A 12,620-nucleotide genomic window follows, 5' to 3' on the forward strand; every position below is an offset into this window, starting at 1 on the left:
AGAAGAATATTCTTCGTCATTTATTCGTCGTCGTTTATTTCAGAAGAATACTCTTAGCATTCTTTTTCAAAAAGTTAGGATTAGATTATGGCTAAATCCAAAATTATCCTGAACTATCCAGGATAGTTTTTAAGTGAGCATCACGCTCGTAGCACGCCTTTTCACAAGTTAAACAAATCTGGCGACGGCAAAGAAATAAGCGGAGTTTCGACCATTACAAAATGATTTATTGTCGTATAGACATATATGAATATATCAAAATTTAATGAAAGTACGAAAATATACAAAGGTCGTTTCTTTAGAACCATCTGTCTTCAATAGGACTTCAGGGAATCACAAGTAGGTCGTTTACGAATACCATAAGACAAAATTACAACTTTAAAGCTGGTATGTTAATATTTGTAGGGTTTTGGAATAAATTATGTTATATAATTCGGTTCTTCTAATATTTAGAGGCAAGTTGATGCAAATGTGGACAGATGGCTTTTAGTCCTTACGGATATGTTTCATAATGACGGAAATATGTCGACGTTCTCATATACTTAACTGGGAATGCCAATCTTAAATTAAATAGTAAATTTAATTTTGTTTTGTTTTATTATACACAATATTGATTAAAATTTGTAGTTATAAGAAATAACCATAAAATTACACTCGGTTTTAAAATTATTCTTAATCTATCAGCAGCATCATAAACATATCGACATATTTGTTAAGAACGTTATATTTCGTACTCATTTTTATATTGAAAGATTCAATTTTATATTTAACTAGCGGACGCGCGCAGCTTCGCTTACTTATTTAGGGGTGAATTCTAAGAAACCACGGAATCTGGCGATCGGCGAAATCGGTGGCGATTTAAAGATTTTTCCATACAAACTTTCAACCCCTTATTTGCACTCTTAGGGGGAGAATTCTAGAAAACGATGAAACACGTGTTCAATTAAATACTTTTAAAAATCTAAATTTCAAATTTTATAAAAATCGGTGCCGATTTAAATTTTTTTCCATACAAACTTTCAACCCCTATTTTACCCCTTTAGGGTTAAAATTTTTCAAAATCCCTTCTTAGTGGATGTCCAGATTATGAAAGTAAACATCTGTCCAAATTTTACGTTTCTACGCACAGCGGTTACGGCTGTGCGTGCGTCTTACCTCAGTCAGTGAGGACAAGTCCTTTTATATATATAGATTTGGCACACCTTGTTCATCACAATGTTTCTTTGGTATAATTTACTCACTTACTATTATAAAGAAAGAGAAACAAATTAAATAGACAAGAAAGATAGTTAAAAACCGAAGACATTATGCACAGTTGCTAGTACAGAAATCTACACAGCAATTATAATCTACTTACATATATGACTGTATTAATAGAGGCCATTACTATAAAGCTGTTGTTAGTAACAATATTGTACGAAAACATTGAACACAATAAACTATGGTATTTAATTACTGACGGCAATTTCTCAAAATAATGATGTTATTGCTAGACCAAATATGATAATAATCGTGTATGATATACTAAAATGAGCATTAGAAACTGGTGCAAATTATTTAGTGGCCTCTAGTAATAATAAAAAAATCACCTATTATTCACACAAGCGTGGAAATAAGGGAGAAGAACAAATCACACAGTACAATGGCGTCCGTATGGCATTCAATTCCTTTACAACCTACCTTTTGCTTGTTGATGAATCCGCATTAAAAAGATTATAATTGTCTTATAAATTGTTTTATAATCATTATAATTGTTAACATTTTTAAAAATTTATTATCTAACTACGTTCCTAAACCATAACATATGATTTAATCAAATGTATAAATAAAATTACATTCCTTAATTCCTTATTAATTTTAATTTAGTTGATGTAATCCATTAGTTTGTCCAATTTAGCATTAAAAGAATTAAAAAGAAACACGTTGGTTCCATTCGTGAAATAAAATTAATTTAATTCGGTTTTAGTAAATTAAAACTTACACATTCATTCATAATTTCACAACGGAGCCATTTTTGGATGATGATAGAGTTAAGAAGGACGATATTTGACACTCAGAGTAATTACATAGTAGTACACTCAGAGTAATTACATAGAAGTTGAAGAAAACAGTGCTTTACGACAGTGAACATCTATCATGCGTCTACTAACACTGATATACAATTATTTCGGATTCTAATGGTTACATGCGATTAATTATTGTATTAATTATGTCTCATTCTATAACTTTCTTTTTAAACTTAGCCAAAATGTTCATTTAAATATGAGATTAACATGATACGTATGAAAAAAAAGATCGTAAAATAAATTCAAGAGAAACGAAAGGGATAAATCTTTTTCAAAATGTTTTAAAGTAGTATAGTATATGTATAAAGGATAGGTTTAATGTGGAAAAGTTAAAGAATGAGATACTTTTTATCGCTCCCTAAACTATCCTCACCCGAGACGCTCTTTAGTGAGTTTGTTGTCTCTCCCGATGACAAATCTCTTTCAAAACTTAAGCTACATACCGATATTTGGATAAAACATCAATGGAATACATTTAATATTGGAATTATACACCAATTGAAACTAGTGTATTTAATTTTATTATTCATATATCTGTTAAATAATTGTTTCACAGCCACAATGATCTAAAAAATTGTATATAAATGGTTGCGATATCGCTACTTGAATTAGTTGACAGATATAATGATTCAATTAGAATAAGACCTCGGGTTAAGCGCAAGGTAAAAATTTAATATACTATTCTGTAAAGACCAAATAACATTCTGTATTTCTTTCTAAAAAATGTTCAAATGACTATTTCGACTACAAGATTTTCTAGAAAAATAATTGTTGAATTTATAATATATTTAGTCATATAACCCGATGTCTATATAGGTAATTTGTTGTGGAGTTCGTTAAGACAACGTCGGTATAGAAGGCGTTGCTCGTGCAGTTTCCGTTATCGTTGGGAGAGTCAGGATGTTCTTCAGGTTCAGCTCCGTTGGTCCGTAAATCATCTCTTACCTGTTGTAATTATTTATATTATTTATATACTATAAACATCGATATATATATATATATGTCGGCTGGTGATAATTTATTTCAATATTAAGAATAAATTCATAATTAGTTAATTAATCACAAAAGATGTTTTAAGGAGTAAAATTAGAATTAACATTTAAGAGTTAATAAAATGCTGTAATTATTGAATTGATGGTTCTGTATTTGTCAGCTTCCGGTGGCGCCATTTTGGGCGCGTCACCGTTGTCAATGTCATTGTTAATTTATAAAAGGCCGTGCGGGTGTTGTACGCCCAGTCGAGGCTCTGCCACGGCTCGGAGCACTACTCGTGCTCCACCGCTGGTTAACCTCGACTATTTTAATTATGAATGTTGTTAAGACCTATTCGTAATTATACTGGACTGGAGCAGTGAAAGGCGAGTGTTGATATATCGGAAAGGGATCCCTTAAGCCTACTCCTGGGGTCACAAGTCCCAGGCACTGCTCCAAGCCATCATTTAAAGAATAAGATAATGTTGTTATTATTTTCCTTGTAATTTACTATGTTTCCAGTTATTATTTGGTTCATTTATTTGTTTTAGATTTACTTATTTGTTTAATTAAGTATTTCGAGTAAAACCAAAGGCCAGGACATGGTCGGAGGTTCTACTCGTTTATTTTTAATATCTATTGCGCCTTTTTATTTCCGACATCAGAAGCGGGATAGATCCAGCAGGTCCAGCCTTTCACATCTTCTCAACAAACAAACGTGCCAAGGCATTCGGAGACACTCTTGCTAATAGAAGAGATGAGAAACGCTGTCTAAGCAACATCAGGCTAGTATGTAAGTTAGTCATGAGTTACTTGCAAGTTTATTTACTAAATTCAACTACAACAATACTATGACTAAGATTGAGTAATATTTATATCGCTACACTCAATCCAGAGGAGGACGTACTTTTAAGGAACTGGCGTAATCACGCTGAACAAGTAAAAAAAAAAAAAACAAAACATGTGTAGTGAATGGAGATTTACAGATGCGGTCAAGGCAGAGTTTTGAATGTGTGAACAATGAACTGGCCTTTATCTAGTGAGTGTGCGTCTAGTGGGTGTGCAACTATTCCCGAATTAACCGGTCACATCTACTTTTAGGCCTCGAGAAGTTGGATCACGTAAAGCGTCCATACCTCACTGGCGTCCCATATGAGCGATGAATCGTCAGGGGTCTATAGTCTGCTTTGGGTATGAAGGGGCTGGACAAACTCAATTCAGTTGTAATAGACTGACAAATAAAGTGAGTGACCACGGACCATTTTTGAATTCAGATTCTGCTTTTGAAGCTAGTTCAGACAGATCAGAAGAAGCCTGGGCCTAAATGCAATTACTGTGGCAAAGTTGGGCGTGTGGAGTTTGAGTGTTTCAAAAGAATTGGTGATGATTCTAACATAGTCAACTTGGTGAATGAAAGTAATGAACTATTTTTTTTTTTTTATGGAAAAAGGACAAGGCAACTCTTTTGATGCTGAAAGGAATGGGTAGCAGGAGCGTTTCAGTCTTGTCTTTTCAACAAATTGAGACTGTGTGTGGTAATAGTGTGTTTGTCGAGATAGTGTTTCGTATTATTGAAGACATTGAAACTCCTTGTGTCGTTTTTAATTGGTGCGGATATAGTTAAGGGAGAAGGGCTGAGTGTACTTTTACCAAGCAGGGTATCACTGTGGTAAGAAAATTTTGAGTAGCCATTTCGGGATATTGGCGCTGACTTGATCGACTAAACGAAAATTAATGAATTTACGATTTGATGGCCGATGGTGTGGCCCGAGAGAGTGCTTCTTGATTCGCGAGCCCGGTAATTCTTGTGAAAGAGGAAACGGTGAGGATAGAATGTGAGAATAAAATTTCCATTACCTATGGTTTCGGATCGGCTCTGTGAATTGTCAGACGCCGCATACTTATTATATGCCTCGATATGGCGCAGGGATTTTGTCTAATACCTATTGGTGGGACTTTCATTCCTAGAACTGGTCCAGCTAATTTCTTTGAATATGCAGAAATGTCTTCTGGATTGACTAACGCCCCGGCGGAGTTTTGGCGGTGATTGTGACTCCTCTTCGACCTTTATGGGTAACATTTTCGTCTATATGGAAAACGTTTTCATGGAGTATGGAGTTTTTTCGGAAGGTCTGCAAATTCTGAACGGGCTTTTGGTAGCTTTATCCATACCTATATTATAAATTCGAAAGTAACTCTACACAATACTTGAGGGTCCCGGGATGAAAATAGGATACTTTTTTTTTTCTCATATTTGTAATATTTTCGATATACACCAATATATTAAAATAATTAATTTGACAAGCAATTTATTCCGCCATGTTAATAACAATCGTCGCTACGCGTTGCTAGGCAACGGCTTGCAAAGTTTGTTGTTTTAAGAAAACGTCACCCAAAGTAAGTTTGCTTAACGCATACATGGCGCGCGCCGATATAGATTTGTATACATTAACAAAAATTAAATGATTTCTATAATTTGATATTCGTCCTTATGAAAATAAATATAATAGTCACTTTTAGCATTTCATTTTGATGGAAATTATAGTTTACTGTATAACATTCTAATAAATAATTAAGATGTCACTGATTCGAAATGACCTAGCCTACGAGTGGTATAGTATGATCGACGCGAACGGGCAGATGACTTTGATGATTTTGTAAATTTTTATAGATTTTCGAATTACTATTATTTTTTATGTAATTATTTGCTGCTTATAATTAATTTATCTCAGTTCGGTTATCTATACCGATGTTATACACTTAAAATATCGTAATTTTAATCATTTGGGATTTTATTTAATATTGTTCGCAAAAATTAATAATTATTTAATATAGAAAAATGTTTAGTACGCGCGCACGGCAAACTTTAGGTACTTTTTCTAATATTAAGAATTTCCTTTAGTTACTTTTACTTCTTTTGTTTGTTCATTTCGGTTACTCAGATATTTTTTTTCTAATAATAAATCTCCATTTATTATTATTTTTTTAACTTATTTTAATTATTTAGACTTACATTTTCGCGGGCGTAGCCGCGTCCGGGCCCCCCGACGCCCGGGTTCAAGAGGGGTTGAGCCGCTTGAGGGGTTGCCTGTGCCAGCCAATGTCGGGCGGTAGCGTCGGTTCTGTAACCCAGCGGGTCGTTTTGGACGATTTATTTGAAGCTTAATTTATTTGAAGCCTTTTTAAAGCGTATGATGCTGCTTTACAGCCTGACCGGGAAGGAATGCTAGGTTTGAATCGACTCCTGAATGTGGGAAGTGCTGGACTTGATGTGACGCGGCGCCTAGCCTAGGCACCAGTGCTAACGGTTTTTGGGCAGGATTGGCCGATCGAGCTGCATGCGGATGCAAGTGACACGGGACTTGGAGATGTCCTTATTCGGGGACACGAAGGTGGTGCTCATTTTTACAATAATATAATTTCAAAAACTTAATATCGACAAGGAAACCTATTTCATTTTACATAATTTACATGGATTTGACAGGATATTTCGCAGGGAAAGGTGTCGAACATTAATGTGTGGTCATGCTGATCGATGCATACGCGAAATATATGACTTTGGCATATGACAACTGATGCGACGGCGAGCGCAATGCTTCGTACGCTAGAACGTGGTTTTGTCGTTTGGGTTACTAAAGACAAATTATAAGTGATCAGGATGCGGCCTATGGAGTTGAGCTTGGGAAGTTATGTAAAAATTATGGCATTCATTAGCATTACATGGCTCTCGGCGTAAGCCATACTTATATACAGATTGAACGTGTCATGGCAGTCCAGTGGTTAGGAATGGACTGGCGATTATTCGGAATTATGTCATAAGGGTTGGAAAAGGGGATTAGGTGCGCTTTCGTTGGCAATTGACTGTTCTAGGCATAGAACTGCAAATGTTGGTCCTGAAGGGGATCTGGCTGATTCACTGAGTCGTACAGACGGGGATAATTGTATTGGAAGGAGGATTGGTACTGGAAGTGCTGAGAATAAATTAGGGTTCGACGGAGGAGAAGCTAACGTGGAAAGATTCCAAAATAGACGAAATAGTTTTGTTCAGAGCGGGACCTAGTACTCAAATTGGATTAGAACTTAGGTGCCCTGATGCCCTGAAAAATGTTACGTGAAGTAGAGGGTATGTCTGGAGGAGGAGAACTGACGGAGGTTTCTCATGAACAACTGCGATTGGCGCCCAAACCAGGTGAGAGAGTGATGGTGCAGGATTCCGTGTCGGCATCGGGAGAGGTGACAGATGAAAGACCCACCTGAACCTACTTATCAAACTTCAACATAAAATGTTAATCATTCTATCAATACAAATGACTTTTTGTTTATAAGTTTTTGCTCATAAGAAAGTTGTTTGACTATGTTCATTATTATTATTTTTGTTTTATAAAAAATAAATTTAAAAAAAAGGTTGTTGAGTTTTAATAATTTTGTTGAGGACAGGGGCCTCCAAAATTTGTGTGTGTGAACAATTTTGTTGAGGACAGGGGCCTCCAAAATTTGTGTGTGAACAATTTTGTTGAGGACAGGGGCCTCCAAAATTTGTGTGTGTGAACAATTTTGTTGAGGACAGGGGCCTCCAAAATTTGTGTGTGTGAACAATTTTGTTGAGGACAGGGGCCTCCAAAATTTGTGTGTGTGTGTGAACAATTTTGTTGAGGACAGGGGCCTCCAAAATTTGTGTGTGTTTGTGACGAATTTTGTTGAGGACAGGGGCCTCCAAAATTTGTTTATTATATTTATTTAATATTTTATTTTAACTGCAACGTTGACAGCGTTTAAGTGGTAGTAATTTTGTAGAGGACAGGGGCCTCCAAAGTTTACTTGCTACTTGAAGGTTTTCAATATTTATTAATTTATTATGATAAAGGTCAGGGGCGACCTTATTGCAGAATGGCCGTGTCGGCTGGTGATAATTTATTTCAATATTAAGAATAAATTCATAATTAGTTAATTAATCACAAAAGATGTTTTAAGGAGTAAAATTAGAATTAACATTTAAGAGTTAATAAAATGCTGTCAAAGTCAAAGTCAAAGTCAAAATATCTTTATTCCATAAAAATGCTTAACATTCACTTGGACATGTCATAAAAGATTAAAAAAAAAAATGGAAAACAAAATAACCAAAAAAAATGTGCAATTTTGACTTGAAAAAAGCCCGTTCAAATGGTTGAGCTCATGAGAAGATACAGGCAAAGAAACTCATGGCCACTCTTTTTAAATGCCAACATTTGTTATAAATCACAATTAACAATTTTAACTTAGAAATAGAGCAACTCATTTCCAAACATCTTTATCGCGAACATAATCTTTAACAGAGTAATATGCTTTTTGGCAGAGCCTGTGCTTTACCACTTTTTTAAATTTGTTCAGTGATAAATTAACCACGTCGTTTGGAAGTTTGTTATAAAAGTGTATACTTTGACCTACGAATGAGTGAGACACTTTATGGAGCCTAGAGAAGGGCACAGCAAGCTTATTTTTATTTCTTAAATTATGTTGATGGAGGTCACTGTTTTTAGTAACACTGTAATTATTGAATTGATGGTTCTGTATTTGTCAGCTTCCGGTGGCGCCATTTTGGGCGCGTCACCGTTGTCAATGTCATTGTTAATTTATAAAAGGCCGTGCGGGTGTTGTACGCCCAGTCGAGGCTCTGCCACGGCTCGGAGCACTACTCGTGCTCCACCGCTGGTTAACCTCGACTATTTTAATTATGAATGTTGTTAAGACCTATTCGTAATTATACTGGACTGGAGCAGTGAAAGGCGAGTGTTGATATATCGGAAAGGGATCCCTTAAGCCTACTCCTGGGGTCACAAGTCCCAGGCACTGCTCCAAGCCATCATTTAAAGAATAAGATAATGTTGTTATTATTTTCCTTGTAATTTACTATGTTTCCAGTTATTATTTGGTTCATTTATTTGTTTTAGATTTACTTATTTGTTTAATTAAGTATTTCGAGTAAAACCAAAGGCCAGGACATGGTCGGAGGTTCTACTCGTTTATTTTTAATATCTATTGCGCCTTTTTATTTCCGACATATATATATATATATATGAAAAGCAATAAGCAAGAGACGGTCATATAGCTGAGTTATCTATTTCAGCCTATCATTAGGGTGAAAAAACACCATTATAATTATTAATTATTTTTTTTATTTATTATTATTAAGACATAGTAATTTTAATGAAAATATTATGATACCGTTTAAGTAAAGTTTTAAAATATTTTGAGCCCAACATTTCAAAAGTTAGCAAAAGAAATACCTAAGAGAATATTATCTTCTATATTGTTTTACCTTTTCAACTTGTCGCATGACTCGCAGCATGTTTAGTCCTGCTAAGTTCTTCAGTTCCTGCACGCTCCATTGTCCACTCCTCAGTAGTTCAGCGAATAGTTCAGGGTATTTCGAGACATCCTCCAAGCCACGAGGAACTCTGTAATTGACATTATTAGCTCAAACGTCCTCATGTGTCTCCTCTTGTAAATAGAGCTTTACAGTAGGTTAAATTGACTTAACACAATTATTGAAACTAAATAAATGTTGTAGATTAAAGATTATAAATTTGACGTTTTTACTTGAATTATGATAAGATTTTTTTAAAATAAATAACTCTATTTTATATTTTTGTTTTCAGCTACACGCAGTATCCCACACACAGCAACCCTGCTGTGCTGCCTACTCAGGCAGAGAGAATCTAGTGCTGAGACACTTCCGTTCCTCATTTTCTGCTGAATTCTGGAGGCATTGCTCGTTGGGTGGCAGAACGCCGTGCTATGCATCGACACCAGAGCGAAGAAATGGAACTATAAACGTAAATAAATATTTCATTTCCTCGAGTGGGGATCGAACCCATAACCATCGCGTTACAGTCACACCCTTGTGCCGCTGCGCCGATGCGGCCTATATTTATATTTAAATATAAAAAATTTATAATATACTTTTCCTGTTCCCGGAGCCACGGTGGCTTCTCGCTCATATAATGTTATAATATATTTATGTAAAATTTTATAAGGATTTCTAAAACAAATGAAATTACATGCAATTACAAGTTAAATTAAACTTTGGGAAATACTGCACTTATAACATTAAACTTTAAATAGTTCTATATCCGTAAGAAAGTTGCCAACTTTGATCTAGAGTCTTATCAATTCAGACAGTCTGTTACAATTAGGAAAGCTTTAAAGTTTTATCTAAAATATTATGAAAATAAGAACTTTATGTTACAAATATTTTATACAAATTAAAATTTATTGTTATTGTTAAATTGCATATAATTTCAATCTACTCATAAAACTGAAAATATTTAAATTCGATTGTTATATAAATGGTTATATGTGAAATAGCTTTTACTCGCGGTCTCGTGTCCACTATCAAATAAATGTAATTAACACATTCTAAGTACCATATAGGGGGTGGGTTACGTCGAAATGAAGTATATATAATTTACAGGCCTCGTCCTCCTCCTCTATAGGCCTCGAAATAGAATATTCAACAAAAAATAAAATTTTCAATTCAATAATCTGCAGTAGTATCTGAGATTATATCAACCAAATAAAAATCTTCAGCTTTATAATATTAATATGCCAGTAAAAATTTAGCCAGAAATTAACCATGATGCTCCAATTAGTGGAGATAGACGAAGTCTAAAAGGCTTGATTGGTTTACCTAAATACTATACCAGAATGTGTGCGAGAATTTTTTGTGTGAGAATTTACTTGCCAACTTGCCACGTTCTATTTATTTAGATTTTTAACCGACTTCTGTAAGAAAAGGAGGTTATCAATTCGACTGTATTTTTTTTTTTTTTTTTTTATTTTTATTTTTTTTTTTATGTTTGTTACCTCATAACTTTTAACTGGGTGAACCGATTTTGATAATTTTTTTTTTGTTTGAAAGGTATAGCTTCCCGAATGGTCCCATTTTTTTTTGGTCCATGTCTGACAATGGTATCCATGAGAAAATCACATAAGTCTTAAATTTGCATTAGGCATGTGCGCGACTAATAGCCGAATAACTCAATGTCGCGCCAACCGATTTTGATCATTTGTTTTTTATTTGAAAGGATACACTTCAAGGATAATTTTGTGAAAGTTTGGTTAGGTTTCGATTATGGAATCCGGAGAAAATTGAGAAAGTTTGTTTTTTTTGGTAAAAAATTGATTATACTGTAATAGTTACAAGCAAAAACTTTTTAAATTGATGTCAGAAATGAGATTCCTGATCGTTGCATTTCTTTTCAACCAATCTCAAAAAAGAGGATGTTCTCATTTTCAACCAACTTCAAAAAAGGGAGATTCCGAATTTACCCGAATACTTTTTATGTATGTTCTTGTCAATATACCAAAATGTAACTTTGCACAAAAATAATACCTAATTAAATGAAGTTTTACATAGAACAATCACAACCACTCGTTGACAACCACTACCACCACCATCACCACTCGTTCAAGAAGCATCATTTTAAGATCTAACCATCACTAAAAATCGTAAAATAAATTAATTTTTTTATGTATGTTTTTGTCAATATACCAAAATGTAACTTTGCACAAAAATAATAGCTAATTAAATGAAGTTTTACATAGAACAATCACAACCACTCGTTGACAACCACTACCACCACCATCACCACTCGTTCAAGAAGCATCATTTTAAGATCTACCCATCACTAAAAATCGTAAAATAAATTAATTTTTAACAAAAAGAAAAACCGACTTCTAACAGCGAAGTCGGTGCCAAGTAAAACAAACAGACTTAGTAATTAGATATTGTAGTAAAGGTGTTGTAGCATTAGTTTGACACCGACTTCAAAATTATAAAATCTTTATATAATTATTTTTCACTTTTTAGTTCGCTGTTAGAAGTCGGTTTTTCTTTTTGTTAAAAATTAATTTATGTATTGCAACGCTAGTATGAAGTAGTAAAAGAGCCACTTTTCTTTCTACTTTTTCGGTCATACCGTTTCATTATATTGTTTTTTTTTAGTTTCAAGCTTTATCATACAGCGTGATAAGCAACCTAGTGTTAAAAATTCCGTTCTCCACTTTCCGAACGGATTTGAGACAGTGTTGAGTGGTGAAACGCAACGCTGGACTTGTCTTTACCAGACTAGAGCTGGTATTAAAAGATAATTCACCCCCCGGAGTAGGATGTAACCCAAAACAATCACGTTTACAGTCACACGCTGGTTTCCACTGCGCCAGGATTGTATGAACAGATAAAATATTGACATTTAAAAAATATACAAAACTTTCTTTAATAACATTTACCTGTTAACTCCATCGAAATCTCCACCGATACCGACGTAATCAGCACCAATCATCCTCTTCAGGTAATGGAAATGTTCTAAAAAAACATTTATTATTTAAATTGAAGGACTATTATTGTTTTATTTTTAGCTTCACGCAGTGTCCCGTTTATAGCCGGGCAGAGAGATCTTAGTGTTAAGACACTGCATTAAATAATTAATTTCTCTGAGTGCTTCAATCAATGTGATTTCTTTACATACCAATCAATTGAAACAATTACTTCTGACATGTAATCTAAGTATATAATAGTCCGCGAGGTCAAAGCTGAGCTTGGCA

At 34.4% G+C, this 12,620-nt stretch overlaps 1 protein-coding gene across 1 annotated transcript; it reads right to left on the reverse strand.

Moving 5' to 3' along the window:
• Positions 1–1,197: 1,197 nt before the first annotated feature.
• Positions 1,198–12,411, reverse strand: LOC146526866 (dipeptidase 1-like). Its single transcript, XM_085206481.1, has 3 exons — positions 12,306–12,411; positions 9,334–9,472; positions 1,198–3,011 (listed from the first exon to the last, which is right to left on the reverse strand). Exons 1-3 carry the CDS (start codon positions 12,356–12,358, stop codon positions 2,859–2,861), a joined length of 345 nt encoding a protein of 114 aa, XP_085062607.1. The 5' UTR covers positions 12,359–12,411; the 3' UTR covers positions 1,198–2,858.
• Between the last annotated feature and the right edge of the window lie 209 nt (positions 12,412–12,620).

This window comes from Heliconius melpomene, chromosome 21, assembly GCF_056956725.1.
Source record: "Heliconius melpomene rosina isolate 202511_hmr_F chromosome 21, ASM5695672v1, whole genome shotgun sequence".
Taxonomy (NCBI): Eukaryota; Metazoa; Arthropoda; class Insecta; order Lepidoptera; family Nymphalidae; genus Heliconius; species Heliconius melpomene.